This window comes from Nerophis ophidion, linkage group LG22 (genome assembly GCF_033978795.1).
Source record: "Nerophis ophidion isolate RoL-2023_Sa linkage group LG22, RoL_Noph_v1.0, whole genome shotgun sequence".
Taxonomy (NCBI): Eukaryota; Metazoa; Chordata; class Actinopteri; order Syngnathiformes; family Syngnathidae; genus Nerophis; species Nerophis ophidion.
The window spans coordinates 24,693,985-24,717,223 of NC_084632.1; the positions used below are offsets into that span (position 1 = coordinate 24,693,985).

The window sequence follows — 23,239 nt, forward strand, 5'->3', positions numbered from 1 at the left end:
TTAAGATTGAACACAATAAAAAGTGGCAGGATAATTGGAATAAGGAAATAAAAGGTAGAGAGTTTTACAAAGTCCAGAGGAGAGTAGGTGTCATGAGAGGAGGGGGTAGAAATAGGAAAGAAGAAGACATTATTACTAGAATGAGATTAGGACATACATATCTAAATAGTTCACTAACATTGATAGGAAAACATACAACAGGGCTGTGTGATTTTTGCCATCAAATAGAGAATGTTGACCATTTTAAATGTAGGAAATACAATAGAGAAAGAGAAATACTGGAAAATAAGTTAGCAAAAGAAAATATTAGGTTAGAAGTGGGAAGTATATTAGGATTGCATTCAGAAAACATAGGATACAAAACAATATACACATATTTAAAAAACACTGGGTTAAATAAAAGAATATAGAGTAGGGATCCACCTCGGTCAACACTCCATTACAGTAGGTGGCGGTAATGCAGACCAGAAGGTTGCTTGCCAACTGCCATAAAAACAAAAGAAGAAGAAGAAGAAGAAGAAGAAGGCCTCGAGCTCAGTAACACGAAACCTCGTTCGGGGATTTACGGAATGAGACGAGGATGACGTCGACATCGTGACGCCATCAATATTCGCCCACAATTTGTTGCCTGTATCCTCAAATTATGGCGAGACATAACTCTTGCCATCCCAATATCGAGGTAATGTACACGAATGTTTATTTTATATGTTTTCCCAAACATGTACCGTGTATGCATTTAGAATTGCAAATTCCCGCTCAAGACTTCACTTCTCTCCTCCGTTTGCTCGTCTCTGTTTTGGATGCCGCGAGCTAACTCGGCTAGCTTCGCCCTCAAGAGAAACAATAACTTATTCAAAAGATTCTCAATTAACACACTCGCTCTCACACGAGTATTAATTGTTGTTGTGTGTCGAAAAATAAGTAAATAACATCAAATACGTGGTCTCCTGAGCTTGGCCAGCGTAGTTTCTCTATTTATCTTAACATTTTGTTGTTGTGACGGATTCTTGCATTGTTCGTAAATTACTGCTCTTAAAGTTGTATTTGGAGACTTTGAATACCGTTGTGTTATTTAGCAATATAACGCAACATTGACTGGCGTCTTACTATGTTCATGCGTTGCTCAATAAGGAATTCTAAAAATGTAAATAAAAAGTATAGATACTGCATGGATAGGTTTGCCAAACCTCTTTTGAAGGATGCTGCTAGTTTCAGTTCAGTGTCAAGCGTTTAAAGCAGAAGTTGGCAAATGAAGGCCCGGGGGCCACATGTGGCCCGTTGAGCTTTTCAATCTGGCCCTCCGGACATTCCCAAATATTTATTTTAGATATTTAAGATCAGGGGTCTCAAACTCAATTAACCTGGGGGCTACTGAATGCAGAAATCGGGTGAGGTTGGGCCGCAAGAAAATATATATTTTTTAAATTTAACAAGTTTTAATGAATTCACCTTCTTTTAATGGCTTTCCCGCCAACTCTCGCGATCCTTCCGGGTAACACCTGAATATCAGTGCCCCTCCCGACGATCTCCCGGTGAATCATTCTCCCGATTTTCACCCGTGTAACAAAATTAAGGGCGTGCAATGATGGCACTGCCTTTAGCGTCATCTTCAACCTGGCGTCTCGTCCGCTTCTCCACCATACAAATAGTGTGCTGCCCCAGTCACATATTGAATGAGGCTTCTGCAGACCCACGGGTAATGACAGCAAGACATACTTGATCAACAGCCATGCAGGTCACAGTGATGGTGGCCGTATAAACAACTGTATCACTGTTACAAATATGCCCCACACTGTGACCCCACACCAAACAAGATTGACAAACACATTTTGGGAGAAAATCAACACCGTAACACAACATAAACACAACAGAACAAATACCCAGAATGCAATGCAGCCCTAACTCTTCTGGGCTACAATAGGGGGCAGGGTTTGGGGTGCGGGGGTGTATATTGTAGCCCGATAGCATTAGGGCTGCATGGGATTCTGGGTAGTTGTTTTGTTGTGTTACAGTGCAGATGTTCTCCCAAAATGTGTTTGTCATTCTTGTTTGGTGTGGGTTCACAGTGTGGCACATACAGTGGGGCAAACAAGTATTTAGTCAGCCATGATGACAGAGGTCTGTAATTTTCATCATACGTACACTTCAACTGTGAGAGACAGAATGTGAAAATAAAATCCTGGAATTTGCATTGTAGGAATTTTAAAATAATTTATATGTAAATTATGGTGGAAAATAAGTATTTGGTCAACCATTAAAAGCTCTCACTGATGGAAGGAGGCTTTGGCTCAAAATCTCACGATACATGGCCCCATTCATTCTTTCCTTAACACGAATCAATCGTCTTGTCCCCTTAGCAGAAAAACAGCCCTAAAGCATGTTTCCACCCCCATGCTTCACAGTAGGTGGGGTGTTCTTGGGAGGCAACTCATTATTCTTCCTCCTCCAAACACGACGAGTTGAGTTTATACCAAAATGGATGATACAGCAGAGGATTTTGAGAATGTCATGTGGTTAGATGAAACCAAAATAGAACTTTTTGGTAAAAACTCAACTCGTCGTGTTTGGAGGAAGAAGAATACTGAGTTGCATCCCAAGAACACCACACCTACTGTGAAGCATGGGGGTGGAAACATCATGCTTTGGGGCTGTTTTTTCTGCTAAGGGGACAGGACGATTGATCCGTGTTAAGGAAAGAATGAATGGGGCCATGTATCGTGAGATTTTGAGCCAAAACCTCCTTCCATCAGTGAGAGCTTTGAATGGTTGACCAAATACTTATTTTGCACCATAATTTACAAATAAATTCTTTAAAATTCCTACAATGTGAATTCCTGGATTTTTTTTTTCACATTTTGTCTCTCACAGTTGAAGTGTAACTATGATGAAAATTACAGACCTCTGTCATCATTTTAAGTGGGAGAACTTGCACAATCGATGGCTGGACTAAATACTTTTTTGCCCCACTGTATTTGTAACAGTGTTAGAGTTGTGTATACGGCCACCCTCAGTGTGACCTGTGTGGCTGTTGATCAAGTATGTTTTGCAGTCACACAGTACGTCTACAAAAACTTATTACAACATGTGGCTGGGCTGGCACGCTGTTTGTACAGGTTGTAAAGGACGTTAAAGGTAGTGCCTCCACGGTACCCCCTTAATATTGTTGTTTGGGTGAAATCTGGGAGAATGATTGCCCTGGAGGGACACTGGAAATAGGGAGTCTCCCAAATCGGGGGTTTATGGGTATGACGCTGTAAAGCGCCATTCATATAAAATTCGCGGGCCGCACCAACATTAAATTTTCATTTAAGGTGCGGGTCGCAAAATAACGTCCTGCGGCTCGCGGGCCGTGTGTTTGAGACCCCTGTGTAAAATGGAAAGTGTAGCTGCCATTATGATGTGCACTGATGTTTTCTAATGACCGTAAGTCTTCAACCAGGGGATATATAGTAGGGCTGGGCGATGTGGCTTTTTTTTTAAATATCTCGATATTTTTAGGCCATATCGCGATACATGAAATATATCTCAAAATTTTGCCTTAGCCTTGAATTAACACTGGATGCATATAATCACAGCAGGATTATGATTTTATGTTTCTCTACATTAAAACATTCTTCTTCATACTGCATTAATATATGCTACTTTTAAACTTTCATGCAGAGAAGGAAATCACAACTAAGTCAACTGACCAAAACTTTATTTATTAAACAGTTATTAGCAGGTGTCTTTTCAAATGATGCTACATATTAGCAGTAGTGCTACTTTTGGTAGCAACGCTTGTGCCCCAGCCCCACACTTGACAAATTAAAGTTGTCAATTCGACATATTCCCGCTTCATGCCGAACCACCGCCAGACGGTAGACCCCCTGCTGTTTTTCTTGGGAATTAATTTTTCCTTCATTTTTCGTATTACCACTCGCACTGCTCCGCTAGCATCACAGCTAACGTTACCCAGTCTGCTAATTCTCTGCTCTGTGAGGGCATATGACGTGGGAGTGTGTGACGTGTGTAAGTCAGTGGGCTTGCTGTCTGTGAAAAGGAGACACAAGAAGGAGTGGGAAGAGCCTCTAGTGTAATGCCCGCAGCTAAAAGCAACTGCGTGAGAACGTATACTGGAATATCACCATAGAATAATAACATTTTTGATCACAGTTATAATCAGACAAAATACCAGGATGGTGGTGTTACAATAAGAGTTAAATTTTTTGATTATGACCTAATATTGGCTCTGATTTAAAATACTTAGATTTTTTTCCTTACGGCTCTCCTACATCCAGGGACTTATTTCCAGAGGTTGTAAACAATAACAAAAATTACAGTAGATGTTTTGCTAGTAAAAAATATTGTTCTAACCAGTGTGGTATCAACCTGAAAATGTACTACTTTGTATTGTTCCTGTCGATATTTGTACCAATTCGCCCACCCTGTTTACATTCAAGAGCTCTAACTTGCGATTAGCAGATAACATATTCTTCTACAATGTCTAGTGTAGCATGTTTAGCTATTCCTCGTGCGCTTGGATACGTAAGAAACAGTTAATTTGCTGCCATTGCGGCAAGTTGCACTATAAAAAGACATTAGCTGTGAGCGAGGACGCGACATTGCAGTGTGGAACCGGTCGTTCGCTTGTTGCTGTCAAATTTGTGGAAACAGCCAGAATGTGTGATCAACATCCGTTATCACGATTGTATTAAAATCTCTATCGTTGGCCAATTTTATATCATATATATTTTATATTGCGCAGTTCTACTACCAACCAATGCCTCATTTATTCTAGTGATATCACTGTTTCTGTATTAATTCTCTGCTACTTTGTTTCTCCTATCCTATAGGAGACTCCGGTTCAGGTACAATCCTAAGAACAGTACATAGCTGCAGTTGAGCAACTCAGTAATCCCAATTTCTCATCTGTTGCACCTGTGACATTTAACAGGAAGACATAGAACACAACTGCTTTTCTTGATTCAAAACCCCCCAAAACAACCCACTGTACCAGACTTGGTAGTGAAGAAGACAAATAGGGAAAAGTGGAGTCTTGGGGATGGGGTTAAAGTGCAAAAAAAGGACGTCATGGTTCACAGCAACTCTGCTTCCCCAATGAAAACAACTTCTATTTCAACTAATGTAACTGAGGCAGCACCTCCTCCAGTGCTGCCTCTGAAAGATACTGTCAAAGACCTCGCTCATAGCCCTGCAAAGCTCCTTGACTCAGTTGGGTCAGATGTTACCCCCATTTCAGACACCACGCAGCCTTCTACTCAGATTCCTGAGGATGATATGCCCTCAGTTGTAACCTCGCGAATAGCACTTAAAGGGAATTTGCCATCCGCTACACAGTCAACCAATCCCACCCAGGGAACAGTCAATGGCCGCACGTCAAGCAGAAAGAGGGTTCCTAAGGCCTGTGACTGTTGTGGCCCCAACAGCAAAGGACATGATATCAGACCTCCTGGCAGAGGCAGAGGAAGGGGGAGGGGAAGGGGACGAGGTAAGGGAAGGGGAGTTGGACGGCACCTTCAGGACACCCCAAAAAGACAAGACGGGGACAAGTTGTTGATAATTAATGACTGTGACCTGACGGAAGGTAAATTAAGGGAAACAAGGGAAGAAAATGACACCCATGGGAACAATAAAACCTCAAATCCACAGTCAGATTCTGCTGCTCCTTCAGATGTCCATGTCAGTCCTCCAGATGGACCAGTAACAAACTATGTTGTGCAAAAGAAGGAGAACATATTGACAGTAATTTCACGGGTTGCTGAAACAGAACGCAAAAAGATCGGGCAGGTGTTGTCCCCAGGAATGACTGGCAGAAGTATGGTGCTTGTAAGAGGGAGAGGAGGCGGTAAACCTGGCCGGGGAGGAGTGGCAGGTCCTTTGGCATCGAAAATGATCATTGGAATTAAACAAGGTATTGGAAATGAGGTTGTTATCTCTTCTGAAGCCCAGCCGCAGATATACTGTACATTGGATTTATCACAGATTGGAAATAAAGATGAGATAAGTTTGTCTGAGACAAAAGCTGAAGAGCCAATTGATGACATAACCTTCATGACCGAAGCAGGAAACGGAACACTTTGCTTATCAGGAGAGTCCACCTCTCCTTTAAGGCCAGGATGTCTTCCAAACCATGACTTGGAGATGCAGGTAGAGCAAGAGAATGAGAGGACAGACCTTTCATCCTTATGTTTATCACCTACTCTGTCCAATGGAAACGCCAGCTCACCCACAGACCTCGACCACAGATCCACACCAATGGACACGGACAATCCAGTGGCGGTTTGTTCATACAACGGTCCTATCGCGCTGTGCAACAGTACGCACAGCTGCGCGCTGAGAGACCACAGGTTGTACTGTCAGCCTGAAACCTGGGAAAAAGGGGAAGAACCCAATGATGATCTGCCAAATGAAGCAAATGCACAAGAGACCGATGCAACGGCGCAGAATGGTGATAACCTGGAGCGACTTATTCATTTGGTCCATGGTAAGATGGGTTTTGAATAAGAACATTCCATCAAGGTTTTATGCTGCCAAAACCAATACCAATAACACGTAATGTACATTTTCCAATGTATTTTTGGTGAGTGTTATTGACAGTTTAACAATATTTTAACTAGTTTTTTTTTCTTTTATTACATACAATTGTTTTATTGAAACAAAGTCAATAGTGCACAATAACTAAACCAAAGCATAAACTATCTCGACTCATCTAAACTCTGAGTTTGTAAATATTAACAAAACAAACAAAATGATTTTAAGAAACGTAAAGATATTGTTCTGATCACTCTAGTATTGATGATCTACTGACACCACCATTTTATAGATCGATTCGATCCTACTCTTACTTGTCCTGTACTAACTGCAACAATGTTGACACACCAACAGTTGTTGTGATAGTATCCCCTCTGTAACTCTTATTAATCTACTTATTTTATTTTCTTGTTAAAAGTTAGATGTGGCTATTGTAGCTGAGATAGGCGCCAGCGCCCCCCGCGACCCCGAAAGGGAATAAGCGGTAGAAAATGGATGGGATGGATAAATTATTCTCTGCATTTGACCCATCACCCTTGATCACCCCCTGGTAGGTGAGGGGAGCAGTGGGCAGCAGCAGCGCCGCGCCCGGGAATAATTTTTTGTGATTTAACCCCCAATTCCAACCCTTAATGCTGAGTGCCAAGCAGGGAATAAATTGTTAATAGCTGCTTACTTTCTGCTGCTTACATATCCACTTCTTAAAATCTTACTAAGCACTTGTGGTTAGCGTGTCCGCTCTGAGATCAGTAGGTCGTGAGTTCTAACCCCGTCCGAGTCATACCAAAGACTATAAAAATTGGACCCATTTCCTCCCTGCTTGACACTCCTCATCAAAGGTTGGAATTGGGGATTAAATCACCAAAAAGATTCCCGGGTGCGGGCACCGCCACTGCTCACTGCTCCCCTCACCTCCCAGGGGGTGATCAAGGGTGTGGGTCAAATGCAGAGGATAATTTCACCTAGTGTGTGTGACAATCATTGGTACTTTAACTTAACTTATTTGTTGTTGTTTAAATATGGTTAGCTTAGCTATTAGCATGCCTGCTTCTGGCTGTCTCTCCGTGTATGACATGTTTATCCACATCTTCCAGTAATAATAATAATAATACATAATAATGATGCTTAAGATATGCAGCAATGCAGTTTATTTTCCGTAATGGAGGTGATTATTATTAGTTCATGGGAGCGGCTCCACAATGTATTGAGACACATAACTAGCAGCTAACCACTTGTCAGCCAGATGGAATCATCACTTGTGATCTTGTGATCATGTACTTTTTCACGAAAATCGTCCTATGTCGATTGATTGGCACAACCTTAGTTTTGAAGGCCAGGAGGTATTTATCACGTCATCCGAGTTTTGTACATTAAACACATGCTGTTAGATAATGTTTGTTCTTTAAAATATGTCTTGTTTGGTTGCCGCATTATTTAAATTTGCAAAGTCAGCGCTTTGCGTTGACCTGTCAAGAAGCGGGGAAATCTAATCCTGTGACAATGACGTATACATTTTAGAGTTTCTGGAGAGCTTCTACTTAAAATATGGCAGTTTCATTCCTGTCAGTGAGACAGATGTCCTGGATTACCTGAAGGATAATGGCAACTGTGACGACCCCGCCAACAAGTTAGTGCATGTACACGCAACATGAAACGTCTGTCATCCACTCTGCTCACATATTAACGCGTTTGTTGCAGGAGACTGAACGTCCTGGAAGAGATGAAGCGGTACAAAGCAGCGCTCGCCTCTGCACCTGTTGCTAGCTTTATGGTCATGTACAACAAACACACGTTGAGCCTTGAAGACCTCAGCACGCTGGAGGAACAGAATTGGCTAAATGACCAGGTAAGGGAAGGTGGAAGTCCAGTGTTTCCCCACAGAAATGCGTAAATGTGGCGTTGTGGGGGCGTGTTAGATGACGCCATACCCCAATTTGCATAATTATGAGCGATAGTGCTTTCATGTTACAGTCGCCAAAAGTAACCATAAATTATTGTTATCCACAGTTCATCAGTGTCGGCTGCTGTCGATAGTTTATAACCAAAGTATGTATGTCTTCATCTCTCAATGTCGTATGACTTCAAAAGAGATTAGTGTGCGGTTAAAAAAAATTCTGGTTATATGGTTTGTTAATAGAAAATGTATGAATGATACATTTAATATATACAGTAGTACCTCAATTTATGAGCCTAATTGGTTCAGTGACTGAGTTCTTCACTTAAAACTCGTATTTTAAATAAATGTCTCCATTGAAATCTATTTAATTGGGGTTTGGACCCCCAAACAGCACAATTTTAACATTTAGCATGTCATTAAAATACTTTCATATAATCTTAAGGATTGAAAGCAAATATTATAGAAAATGTAATTATAATATTTGATGAAATATTATTATTTTGTAGAGTGGAATTCTACAGTATCTCTTTCTCAAGCTGATTCTCTGTCAAACACACCATCAGCAGCTTTTTAATATTTTAATAGACAATATATTTATATATTATTTTGGCGTCCTTGGCTGACGTGAGACTCATTCTGCCGCAACATGGTGCCGACTAGCAGTGATGCGCTCAAATTGCTTTGCCGAGTTGACGGCACGCATTGTCATGTTGTTGATGATTTCTTTTGTTAATTTAACGAATATCATCCACTTCTTCTTAGCACCTTCATATACATCTACTTTCTGCATTTCCATATTTGAAAAACCAAGTTATGTTGATCTCTAGCTATAAACTGATGCTTAATGAGTAGACACAATGTTTTGGTTGGTTCATTTGCTATGCCAATCAATGATGGGGACGCTTGTAGTTCACATTTTTGCTTGCAACCTAAAGTATAACAATTAGCAGAGGGACTACTCTTATCCTAAAACACTCTTAAGTTGGGGCACTCCTAAATTGAGGTACCACTGCACATGTACAAAATGAAATGTTGATTTTGTGCACATATACTACATTGTGACAATCAATTAAATAATCTTTTGTATTTCACTTTATGTCTCATTTCATCCAGATTATCAACACATATGGAGAATTGATTATGGAAGCAACACAACACAATGTAAGTTATATCCTGTGAGTGTGGATTATGGGTTTAAAAAAAGACAGAATTGTACTTTAATGGTGCGTGTTAATGATCTTGTATGGTATAGTTTAAGTGTTTAATTATATCATACCATTACTATTATTTATTAAATCCAGCCCTATGGTTTAAAAACATGTTTGGTTTCTAGGTTCATTTTTTCAACAGTTTCTTCCATAAGCAGTTGGTTGCCAAGGGTTATGAGGGTGTAAAAAGATGGACCAAAAAAGTAAGGAGACTAGTGATGACTACGATGTTAATGAACATTAAACATTTTTTTTTATAACAGTTTTTCTTTGCGGGACGAATTTCAGGTGGATTTGTTCTCCAAATGGCTACTGCTCTTTCCCATACACTTAGAAATCCATTGGTCTCTTGTCACCGTCACCATGGCAACCAAGACCATCAATTACTTTGACAGCCAAGGCATCGTCTTCCGACACACCGCAGATGTGAGTGCCAGTGAACATGTGCAGTTCTTTCAAAGCAAAACACCACGAATGTGACAAAAATACAACATTTTTCATACGGACTGTAAAATGTTGTTCGGTTTTGTCACATCGAGGCTTCTTTTGCTTTCGCTGGTGCAGAAACATGCAGTCTCTGTTGACACAGCTGAAGACTTTTGGGGATCTCTTGGGAATCTTTCTACTGTATTTCAATTCAAATACATTGCATCGGGAAAGTATTCACAGTGCTTCACTTATTCCACATTTAAATGTCACGGCCTTTCTCCATTTTTGAGGACACACAAAATCTTTGTGTGTCCTCAAAATTTTACAAATACCCCATATTGACAATCTGAAAAGTGTTTTAATTTTTCTATTTTTAGCAAATGCATTTCAAAATAAATAAAGTAAATAAATCACTTGTTTTTACATTGTCTTTATGTGGTGTTGTCTGTAGAATGTTGAGAACAAAAATGAATGTATTCCATTTTGGAACACGGCTGTAACATAAAACATGGAAGAAGTGAAGCGCTGCAAATACTTTCCTGATGCACTATACACATCCTGATATTTTGTTGAAATTTTAGATCAGGTTGTTTTGAGAGGTCAATTCAACAACATGTCATTGTTTCTTTACCAACGTGAGCACCACAACAATGGCAATTGTTCCTTTTAATTGTTGTCACCTCTATGGTTGGATGTTATTTTTGGAAGAGTTATTGTTGCTCACTGTTGTGTGTCTGTGTGGTCCCCTGTTAGAACATCATGAAATATCTTCAGTCAGAAGCCCAAGAGCAGAAAAAGTCTGATTTCCTGAAAGGCTGGAAGATTGCAATCATCAAGGTAACTACATAATAGACTATTTATACTCAAGTCACTATTACTACTACAATGGCATTTAGCTCAATAAAAATGTCATTGCACAGTTATCATGATGTACACATCCATCCATCCATCCATCCATCTTCTTCCGATTATCCGAGGTCGGGTCGCGGGGGCAACAGCCTAAGCAGGGAAACCCAGACTTCCCTCTCCCCAGCCACTTCGTCTAGCTCTTCCCGGGGGATCACGAGGCGTTCCCAGGCCAGCCGGGAGACATAGTCTTCCCAACGTGACCTGGGTCTTCCCCGTGGCCTCCTACCGGTTGGACGTGCCCTAAACACCTCCCTAGGGAGGCGTTCAGGTGGCACCCTGACCAGATGCCCGAACCACCCCATCTGGCTCCTCTCGATGTGGAGGAGCACCGGCTTTACTTCGAGCCCCTCCCGGATGGCAAAGCTTCTCACCCTATCTCTAAGGGAGAGCCCCGCCACCCGGCGGAGGAAACTCATTACGGCCGCTTGTACCCGTGATCTTATCCTTTCGGTCATGACCCAAAGCTCATGACCATAGGTGAGGATGGGAACGTAGATCGACCGGTAAATTGAGAGCTTTGCCTTCCGGCTCAGCTCCTTCTTCACCACAACGGATCGGTACAACGTCCGCATTACTGAAGACGCCGCACCGGTCCGCCTGTCGATCTCACGATCCACTCTTCCCTCACTCGTGAACAAGACTCCTAGGTACTTGAACTCCTCCACTTGGGGCAGAGTCTCCTCCCCAACCCGGAGATGGCACTCCACCCTTTTCCGGGCGAGAACCATGAACTCGGACTTGGAGGTGCTGATTCTCATTCCGGTCGCTTCACACTCTGCTGCAAACCGATCCAGTGAGAGCTGAAGCCATCAGGACCACATCATCTGCAGAAAGCAGAGACCTAATCCTGCGGTCACCAAACCGGAACCCCTCAACGCCTTGACTGCGCCTAGAAATTCTATCCATAAAAGTTATAAACAGAATCGGTGACAAAGGACAGCCTTGGCGGAGTCCAACCCTCACTGGAAATGTGTTCGACTTACTGCCGGCAATGCGGACCAAGCTCTGGCACTGATCGTACAGGGAGCGGACCGCCACAATAAGACAGTCCGATACCCCATACTCTCTGAGCGCTCCCCACAGGACTTCCCGAGGGACACGGTCGAATGCCTTCTCCAAGTCCACAAAGCACATGTAGACTGGTTGGACAAACTCCCATGCACCCTCAAGAACCCTGCCGAGAGTATAGAGCACTGCTTCCCCTTCCTGAGGCGGTGGACGGTGGTCCAGAATCGCCTCGAAGACGTCCGGAAGTCGTTTTCCATGGCTTCCCCAAACTCCTCCCATGTCCGAGTTTTTGCCTCAGCGACCGCTGAAGCCGCACACCGCTTGGCCTGTCGGTACCTGTGCACTGCCTCCGGAGTCCTATGAGCCAAAAGGACCCGATAGGACTCCTTCTTCAGCTTGACGGCATCCCTCACCGCTGGTGTCCACCAAGGGGTTTTAGGATTGCCGCCCCGACAGGCACCAACTACCTTGCGGCCACAGCTCCGATCAGCCGCCTCGACAATAGAGGTGCGGAACATGGTCCACTCGGACTCAATGTCCAGCACCTCCCTCGTGACATGTTCGAAGTTCTTCCGGAGGTGGGAATTGAAACTTTCTGACAGGAGACTCTGCCAGACGTTCCCAGCAGACCCTCACAATGCGTTTGGGCCTGCCAGGTCAGTCCGGCATCCTCCCCCACCATCGCAGCCAACTCACCACCAGGTGGTGATCGGTAGAAAGCTCTGCCCCTCTCTTCACCTGAGTGTCCAAAACATAAGGCCGCAAATCCGATGACGCAATTACAAAGTCGATCATGGAACTGCGGCCTAGGGTGTCCTGGTGCCAAGTGGACATATGGACACCCTTATGTTTGAACATGGTGTTTGTAATGGACAAATTGTGACGAGCACAAAAGTCCCAATCACGCCTCTCCAGGTTTCACTGTCGTTGCCAACATGAGTGTTGAAGTCCCCCAGTAGGACAAGAGAATCACCCGGGGGAGCACTTTCCAGTACTCCCTCGAGTGTACCCAAAAAGGGTGGGTACTTTGAACTGCTGTTATGTACACATGTATTAGACAACCATCATGTAAGGTTTCAGCCACAATTGCCCCAGTTTAACTATCGTGTTTAAGATGTCAATACACCAGCAATACACTATTAAACCAAAAAATAGTTTTATTACAAAAATATATCAACATTTATAATTGTTAAACATTTATTTTAAAACGTATATAAAAAAAGACATTGAAGCTAGTTGGGCACATTATTATTTATGGATTGTTAGGGATTGATATTAGTCCTATACAGGCAAGAAGAAAAGAAGTATCGGATTATATCGGTGAGCATCTAAAATGTTCAATACAAGCAGTCCTGTAGTGTGTTTACTCGTGCATTGCTGGACAGCCACTTAACAGCTAAATGTCCTCCAATAAGCACATGAGGTTAGTCTTTTCTTGAAATTTAGCCAAGTAATTTACAAATGGTAAGCATTGTAGGCTAAAAGCTATTAAGAGCAAGCAGCTACACAACAGCGAAGCAAAAAATAGCACACAAGCTAGATATTCGTAAAGTGTCCTTAATTGAGCAAAATTGCAGTTAAAAACACCACATTTGTTAATATAAACACAAAAATATCACAGCCAATAACTAAATAATTATAGTTGCATATTACTTACAAATACGTTTCTGAGGAAGAAGCATAGAAAGTGAAGTGAATTATATTTGTATAACCCTTTTTCTTTTGTGACTCAAAGCGCTTTATATTGAGAAACCCATTATCTACATTTAAGCTACATTTATACCAGTGTGGGTAGCACTGGGAAGCGTCTTGCCCAGGGACACAACAGCAGCAGCAAGGATAGCGGAAGCTGGATTTGAACCTTGAACCATCAAGTTTCTGCCGTCCGCTCTACCTTTTGAGCCACGCGCACGCCAAAAGTTTTCATTGACAAACGTGTTCGCATCATTCAACATATTGCGTAATGAGTTTGGCTTAATTAGTTATTGTGGCCACTAGCGGCGTCGAAAAAAAGAAATACCACTCCACTTGAACTTAAAGACAGCATAAAGTTTGTCACGACATGTTTGGCTGTACGATAACTAGGGGTGTAACGGTACACAAAAATTTCGGTTCGGTACGTACCTCGGTTTAGAGGTCACGGTTCGGTTTATTTTTGGTACAGTAAGAAAACAACAAAATATACACTTTTTGGGTATTTACCAAATTTGTAAACAATAGCTTGATCCTTCTAACATTGGGAACTATAATAATTCTGGCCACGTTAATCCACATTAAACTGCCTCAAGTTGTTGCTTAGATGAAATAAAATGACACAACTTTTCTTCTACATATAAAAAGTGCAACATTAAACAGTTTCAAGTCAACTCATCATGCTTAATTTATTACTGCATTGGGGAAGCCTGTAGTTAATTTTTATTATGTAAATGTTATATTTTTATCAACATGTGATAGCATGGACCCTGCCATTCAAAACTAGGCTGCTACATTACAGAAACTCTTCATTATAATGTCCTTTTTTGCTGCTTCAACACACCTCAATCAACACTGTCCGTAACACACACACACACACGCACACCTACACACACGCGTGTACACACACACCGCAAAATGAGTTAACGTTTCGCTAAAAGCTAACTAGCCTTCATCTAAAGCCAGGACTGCGAGTGAGCTGAGCTGCAGTTCGTTTCTAGAGGGTCAACGGGCTCAGTGATGTTTAGAGAGTAGTTGACTTGGAATATAATTTGGGGAGAGTGATTTGCTCCCCTGCTAAAGACCTATCTGCTCGACATCGACACTGAAGCCCTGATGACATGCGCTCTAAATACGCATTGCTGATTGGCTTTGTATGTAACCAATCAGATGGTTGTGTGGGCGGGACAATGCAGGGTGCTGTGTACAGACAGAGAAGGAGGCAGAACGGAGCGGAGCAGCTTGTTAAGACTTTAGCATAGGCGGCTACTTCATATGTACGTGTTGAACTTGTTCGGTATTGCTCCGCACCAAACCGAAACCCCCGTATTGAAACGGTTCAATGAAAAGGTAATTATACGAGAAAGTGAGACAAATAAAACCCAGGGTACAATTAAAGTTCGATATAACGCAGGTCCAATATAACGCAATGTTCTGTATAATGCGATCGTGCCATGGATCCTAAAATTTCCCCCGTTTTTTTTCTGCAAGAGTCAATGGTGTTTTGCTTTTTTTACCGATCACATATTTCCATTAGTCATGTCCTGTGTTGGTTTACAGTTTCTCTTCTTGATTACAACACTTCCACCTTCTTGTTGCACCGTTTGAGTGCCAGTTAGCTTAATGCTAGGCTAATGCCCTGTATGTTTTTGTGCCTCCGACTGGAATTAAAAGAGCAATCTTACCTGCAAGCTGCTTCCGACTGTTCTTTGCATCCTGGGAGACATGACCTTTGCAGACATGTTACCAGATTGTAACACTTACACATTAAATCTTTATTAGCATTTCCAAAAATAAGGAATAAAAAGAAACAACTAAATACAAATAACAAAATATCAACCCAGTGATGTCCAAAACTAGTTGGTGCCCATCCCGTTTTTGACGTGCAAGCACAATCCACCATATACATAATGAGGGGGCATAGATGCGATCTATCCACCAAGCAGTTATAGGCAGCCAAGCTATAGCGCATAACGTTTGCAAAAAAAATGGGTAAAAAATAAGTATTTCTCTATAACGTGATCTTGGGAATAACACGATTGTCATACTTGTACCGCAAAGACAGTGTTACATCTAACTTTGAGTGTATCCACTTTTATAGTAGAATGCAAGAAAAAATGATTGTGCCAAGTGGAATACATTTCTGTCTTCTGTTGCATGCAATTATATTCAAATAACGTTATATAGCTGTGTAACTGATCTCACTGACTCCTCAGGGTATTCCTCAGCAGAAGAACGATAGCGACTGCGGCGTTTTTGTCCTTGAGGTGAGAATTTCTTTTACCTTTTCATTTCAACTACTCTCTCTTATCTCCTCTGCTTGTTTCATGTTCCTCCCATTTCCTCGTCTGTCTAAAGATGAGAATGTCCAGTATCGGAAATGCATCCAAACTTATCATTCGACTCAGTTTTTTTTTTTTTTGTTTCTTTCCTGCATCTGCCAGTATTGCCGTTGTCTCTCGGTGAAGCAGCCCCTGCTGTTCAGTCAGGAGGACATGCCTCACATTCGCAAACGGATCTACAAAGAGCTCTGCGACCGACGCCTCAACTCTTAAAGGACTGAGAAATTATCCCCTGAGCTCACCTTTCCTATTTACATGAGGAGAGCTGCCAAAGCTTGTCAGATAGATCTTACTTTTACTGAGCGTCTGTTACATGAGATCCACACAAGAACTACTGACGTGGCCTCCTACTGATGCTGGACTCTTACGTTTTCACGTTGCCTTTTTTTTATGCATTCAGCATGGCCAGTCGCTCTTCTTCGGACCCTCTCTTGCTCAGACCAACTGCGTGGATTCTAAACGGAGCAGCCAATTTAAACTTGATGGATTTTAAAACAGCGACGCCTCGTGTGTTTATGTCTTCGAACATGTAATTTCAAGAAAAGGTGGTGCGATTTAGTGGACCAACCGTTCACCTAAAACTTGAAGATGGCCCTTGGGTCCTTTGCTCCCTGGACTGCTAATATTTGCACGGTTATCGGAGCTGAAGAGTTTAGAATATCAAACGATTGTACTGACCCCCGTAGCTTTCCTTGCTGTCTCTGCAGGGCGCTGACTTCTTAGTATAGAAGCTGGCAACAAACGTTGGCTGTGGCTGAAACAGGGATATACAGTATAGTTGACTCCCTTTTAGAATATCAGGTTTTTGTCAAATTACACATAAACTTTTCTTCTTGAAAGTCCTCCTTTTTTATGAAGCTATTAATCAGATGTTCTAGCTCAATGTCCATCCATTTCTTGTTGTTAGTTGGGTGTAGAGGTAAAGCTGCTAACATTAAGGCCACAGCTCTGACATAAGTGTCAGCCAAGCAGCCAATCTATCAAGTATTTAGTGTAGAAGCATTGAAAGAATCAAGTGGACCTCGCATATAATTCCAGAGTGTCCTATTCGTCTGTTTTTCTTCTTATAGTTTTATTACCACACTTAACTGTACTTAAATGACTGTAAATGCTCACTTTTGGCTAAAGACACATTTTTATTGTTCTTAAAATGCAGAGACTGCTGCAAACGGGTTGCTTTTCTTTCTCTCTCTTTTTTCTCTGTCCCTCTAATATGTTTTTGATAAGGTAAAAATTGAGGCAACAAGCAGTAGTTGTATTGAAGATGTTTTACCTGTACTTGAACAGACCGTTTTTTTAGGGGATGCAATCCTTCAGATAAATATTCAAACTTGTTAAATTGTGTGTTTTTTTAAAATAATTGATTCATCAGCTGATCTGATTGTAATTATGAAAACTGTGCTTCTTTTGTATTTGTTTATCTTTAGATTGCTATAACATCTGGTGATGGGTTCATAGAATCATTATATTATAGAACACATTCTTGAGAAACAAACAAGTGTACAACATACAAAAATGACATATTTATTACAAAGTTTGAAGAGTTTAAATCATTGTAAACAAAAATATGACAATATGGTATGTTTTTAATGTGTATTGTTGAAATGCTTGAATCGGGATTATGATAGTTGTACTATAGCAATTATTGGGGCAACGTATAAACATACTTTTTCATAGGCTATTTTAATTTTTACCTCGTTATATAAGCCAGTCATTTACTACTGTACTACTAACATTGACCACAAGGGGGAGCACTAAATCAATCAATGTCAATCAATGTTTATTTATATAGCCCCAAATCACAAATGTCTCAAAGGACTGCACAAATCATTACTACTACAACATCCTCGGAAGAACCCACTGTTGCTTTATTTTAATTACATTATTTGTTTCTTGAGCTTCTCCAATAAGGGACATTAAGCTTTTGAACCTACAAAAACAAGCATCTGGAAACTTTAAATGTATATACTTGTTTATTAGGGCGAGACATCACCAATTATTCAAATATAATTTGAGAAAGGTTTAACAATTTTGTATTTGTTTTAAAATAAGAAAAATAAAAACACCAAGTAAAGCAGGGGTGCCTCAAACTCAGTTATAAGCAAAATAATAATAATAATCTAAAGTGGCTTTCTCTAAGGGGCGCCACAAGGATGAAGGGGGACAAAAAACATTCACATATGCTAAGCTCCCTTGCCCCCCATACTGCTTATAAGAGTGGATAAATCCAAACCAATAAGAGATAATTGAAAATTGACATCTCTGTGAACGTAATGGAGGAAATGAAGTGAAGATATGAGTGTGCAACACAGGCAGACATTCCCATTGAAATTAGCGCGATCACAACATGGCAACATTCTTAAGGCAGTGGCGGTCTCTAGCATGTGTATGTGTCTCTATTTATTTCACGGTGGTTTAATGAAGCATTAAGATTTCAAATTTTGCTAGGGAGTCTTTGAGTCAGTTGTGCTATGAGATGCTAAAGTTGAACCTTTTGTGTAACTTTCTACAACACTGCCACAGCTTAAAGGGGACCTATGGTGATTTTCATTCTTTTCTACTTATAATATAATGTTATATTTTAGCGGTGTGCATATTACAAAAGTTGAAATCTGGTAATTTTGGAGAGGGTGGGTTGTAACTCCATTTGCAATCTGGGAACGCCTCCACAAACAGACATCTTGCAGACAGACTTAGAAAACGAGCTCTTAATGTAACTGTCGAGCAATATTTACTCAAAATCTTTACATCAAAGCATATCCAATACATGTTATCTAGATCAGGTATTCTCAAACGGTACGCGGGATCCATCTAGTGCAAGAATGTCAAACGTATGGTTTAATCCGGCCAGCGACCTGCAGGATGAGTTTGCTCAGTATAAAGAGAGCTGCATTTTTTTTAATCAAAGAAACTGCTGTTTTAAATGTGTCCACTGGGTGTCACAATGGCATTTCAAGTGTAAGCCACGTCACAGGACACTGTTTAAAGATAACATGTTAGCTGAATTTAGGTGCCCTTTGGATTGGCTGGCCCTAAATGAATCAGAGCAGATGCAAGCAATCTGCTACTCCTGTTTTGGCTGGCGGCAGACTGATGCAGTATCGATGCTCACCTTTTTACTTAATGTGTGTTTCTGCATTTGTTGTGTTTGTTCTATTTTATTTTATGCTTAAATATACCATATCCACAATGGTTAAGTTTGTAGTTATGTTACCTTGATTTTGGCAATGATGTCATTTTGATAAATTATTTTGTTTATATTATGACTTTGTTTAATATTTGAATGATGATAAATGAATGAATGTGTTGTGGCAGTTGCAAATGTCACCAATGCAGTGGTAAAAGGAAGCATTTGGTCGCTTTGCCACGCGCATCTTTTAATGGTGAACTGTCAACAGGAAGTGCTTAACGTTTGATGGCTTTGCAAATACACTGAGACAAAGTCCAAGTTAATTGTGTTCTTCAGGGTGTTTTTGAAACTGCACTAATTCTTTCCAAGTTTTGCCAAGAGGATTATTTACGTGTACATTTTCAGAACGTGCTTGTTCTATTTTGGTGAAAGTAAAACCAAGAAAACAATCTGAATTTGTCTTTATTTAAAAGTTATTATGCCACAGCTTTTGTTTGAAGAGATTTTCCTCAATGCGGCCCCAAATGAGTTTCACCACCACAATCTAATAATGGTATGCCAAATAATTACTTAATTGAATATTCAAACAGTATTAATGTTTAAACTGTGTGTAATGTTTAAGTGGCCCAAAATATTAAAAATATGCGTTAAATAAAACATGTTTTATTGACTATTTAGGCCTTCTACGCTACTGAATTTGTATGTTTGTCATTGAGGTGGTACTTGGAGAGCAAGCATTTTTCCTGAGGTGGTACTTGAGGAGTTGGGGGGGTATGTTTAAGTGCTGTCAAGTGTGTTTTTGTTGAGTAACTATAACAGTAAACACAAGGAGGGAACAAGTTCTATTTGTCGGTGAAAGATGGGTAAATGGTTTTTTATCATCTTTTCTCTCCCTTTTCCTCATTTGGCCTATTAAGAAATTGCTTGTTTCCTGCGTAATGCTTTTCCGAGCAAAGCCCAAAATTCAACTTCAGCTGTATTTTTTTCTTGAGAGAAATGTGTTTGGCATCCAGGATTTGTCATTTTAGAACCCAAAAGTTACATAAAAGAAAAAAACACTAACTTGTGTGGCACTTTGCTACTAGCCTTCAAACCCAACCACCTGCATTTGATGGAGGATAGCTTTTGTAAAAAAATATTAATTATGTAAAAAAAAGGCCCCCCTACAAATCTTAAAATTAAATTGTCAGTCAAGGGAAGTTTTATGATTATATTTTCTACTAACACTAGGCCAGGGGTCGGCAACCCGCGACTCCGTAGCCGCATGCGGCTTTGATTGATTGATTGATACTTTTATTAGTAGATTGCACAGTTCAGTACATATTCCGTACAATCGACCACTAAATGGTAACACCCGAATAAGTTTTTCAACTTGTTTAAGTCGGGGTCCACGTTAATCAATTCATGGTCTTTGATCACTCTGATGTGGCTCAGCTGCTAAATTGCCGACCCCAACGACTATTCCGTAAGGTTTCCGGATTTTAGTGCCTCTCTCAGAAATCACACGGGGATAACATTCTCCAATTTTCAACTGGACTTCAATACTGAGGGTGTGGCGTGATGGCAACATCTTTAACCTCCTCTACAACATGACATCGCGCCCGCTTTTACATCACGCGATCTACGTGTCGACTGGTCATATTTCAATCCCAAACTCTGTTAACACATGAAAGTGACTGCAACGCATACTTTGTCAACAGCCATACACGTTACACTGAGGGTTGTAATATAAAGAACTTTAACACTCTTACTAATATGCGCCACACTGTGAACCCACAGCAAACAAAAATGACAAACACATTTTGGGAGGACATCAGCATTGTAACACAACATAAACACAAAAGAAAAAATACCCAGAATCCCATGCATCCCTACTCTTCCGGGTTACATTAGCACAAAACCCCGCCCACCTCAACCGACGCACGGAAGGGTCGGGGGGATTTGGTGCTAGCCGGGTGTATAATTAGCCCGGAAGAGTGGGATGCATGGGATTCTGGGTATTTGTTCTGTTGCGTTTATATTGTGTTACAGTGCCGATGTTCTCCCAAAATGTGTTTGTCATTCTTGTTTGGTGTGGGTTCACAGTGTGGCGCATATTATTAAGAGTGTTAAAGTTCTTTATATCATGGCCCTCAGTGTAAACTGTTTGGCTGTTGAACAAGTATGCCTTGCAATCGTTTGCATGTGTCAGTAGAAGCATCGTACGACATGTGACTGGGCTGGCAAGCTGATTGGACGTGTTGTAGATGGCGTCAAAGGCAGCACTTTCCAAGATTGCCCTTATTATTGTTAATCAAGGGATATTCTGCAAACTTTCGCGAGAATGGTTGATATGACATTCGGTTGTCTCTCGAAATATTCGGGAGGTTTGGCAAGTGTGATGCTATCATGCGGCATTCATATAAACCTCACAGGCCCCACTGTCATTACATATTCATATTAAGGTGCTGGCTGCTTTTTTGAGACCCCTGGTTTATACATAGGACAAAGGTAAAAAAAAACCTCTGTATGCAGTGTTATTTCATTTTAAATTTCAAAATAGTTTTGCGGCTCCCATTGTTTTCTTTATTTTGTGAAACGGGTCCAAATGGGTCTTGAGTGGTAAAGGTTGCCAACCCCTGCACTAGGCGAACCAAGCATCTTGTCTCTTGCTTGTGTTGTCAGTACCCGAAGTCAGCTGGGATTGGTTCCAGCCCACCCAGGATCCTGAAGTGGATGTGTGATCCTTTAAAAAAAAAAAAAAAAATTAAATAATTTATGTTTGCCTGAATGATTTCTCAGGCGTCAACATGCAGACGATACAGAAAAAGGCATTAGATGACTCATTGAAGCTAATAGTCTGGAAAGGAGAAGCTTAATTAAGCTCAGCAAAAGAAGATTTTGAGATGGAAATATAAGGCACTGAATGAAAAGGATTAACACACCGGAGACGGAAATGGCAAACTTGGAAGATTTAAGGATATCAGAGCTGCAAGTAAGCAGTTATCACAGATAGTAGGGCAGAGAGCTAAATTTGGTCAATAGCCTTTTTAAGCAGTAAAGTATATAGCCTTGGCTTTAAGTACTATTTAAATATGGCACTTTTTGTGATCATTGTTGGGGAAGAAGACAACGAATTAGTATGTTTCGAAATATATAGTGACTGCAATACTAAGAAGTGTGAACTATCTACTTTAATACTGAGTGATGTACATTTTGAAATAATTGTACCCAATAGAACGGTTACTACTTGCTATGTATATTTTATTGTATGTACAAGTAGTTCTAGCAAAATATCTATTCATTCATCCATATTTTTCCGCTTACAGGCCTTGAATTTTAACTTTTTAAGGCTCATATTTTAGGGCACCAAGGCAAGTTGGAATGCCACCAAGGCAAACATTATTTTCTTTTGAGGCAGGGGTCCCAAATCTTGCATGCATTTGTATATAAAAAGCATGCATATGTGTGTATTTATTAGATTAGATTAGATGGATTAGACAGTACTTTATTTATTCCTTCAGGAGAGTTATTTCAGGAAAATTAACATTTTCAGCACAATCCCATTGAAGATCATACAAACATTACAGGGAGACAGAACATGATCGCTGACGGGTCTATATATATATATATATATATATATATATATATATATACATATATATGTCTTGATTGGATTATCCGGAGAATAGTGCTCGATACCGTGGTAGAGCGCAATATGTAGGTGTGGGAAAAAAATCACAAGACTACTTCATCTCTACAGATCTGTTTCATGAGGGGTTCCCTCAATCATCAGGAGATTTTAATGGAAGCATTCCCATACAATGGTTTATATAGAGCACAGAGTGGGTGGGTACAAGCAGGCGTAGGGTGTGGTGATTGGCTCATGTGTTACCTAGGAGGTGTTTCCGTCTATGGCGGCATGTTGAAATGATTTCACTGCGCTTGTTGAGGGATGATAGATCTGGATGATGTATAATAAACAGTTTCTCTTTTAAGCATAGGTTGCATCTTTTATTACCACTGTTGTAAGGTGTGCTGGATGCAAGAATTTGCCATGTTATTGAATATTCAACATTATTGTCTGTGAGGTTCCAAATGTGTTTGCTGAGTT

General features: G+C 40.7%; 1 protein-coding gene across 2 annotated transcripts; it reads left to right on the top strand.

Moving 5' to 3' along the window:
* The first annotated feature begins 528 nt into the window (after positions 1–528).
* Positions 529–17,355, top strand: LOC133540724 (sentrin-specific protease 5-like). Of its 2 annotated transcripts, XM_061883581.1 has the most exons (11): positions 531–679; positions 4,833–4,847; positions 4,934–6,484; positions 8,050–8,158; positions 8,230–8,377; positions 9,542–9,589; positions 9,762–9,839; positions 9,925–10,062; positions 10,819–10,902; positions 15,891–15,941; positions 16,119–17,355. In XM_061883581.1, exons 3-11 carry the CDS (start codon positions 5,071–5,073, stop codon positions 16,227–16,229), a joined length of 2,181 nt encoding a protein of 726 aa, XP_061739565.1. In that variant the 5' UTR covers positions 531–679; positions 4,833–4,847; positions 4,934–5,070; the 3' UTR covers positions 16,230–17,355. The 2 variants fall into 2 exon arrangements, with proteins under 2 accessions (XP_061739564.1, XP_061739565.1); XM_061883580.1 differs by having other exon boundaries at positions 529–679; positions 4,833–6,484.
* Positions 17,356–23,239: the final 5,884 nt, after the last annotated feature.

Coding starts and splice junctions, on each gene's coding strand:
- LOC133540724 (XM_061883580.1), top strand. CDS start 5,071: ATGGTTCACAGCAACTCTGCTTCCCCAATGAAAACAACTTCTATTTCA. Junction 6,485..8,049: donor ACTTATTCATTTGGTCCATG/GTAAGATGGGTT, acceptor TATACATTTTAG/AGTTTCTGGAGAGCTTCTAC. Junction 10,063..10,818: donor TCTTCCGACACACCGCAGAT/GTGAGTGCCAGT, acceptor GTCCCCTGTTAG/AACATCATGAAATATCTTCA.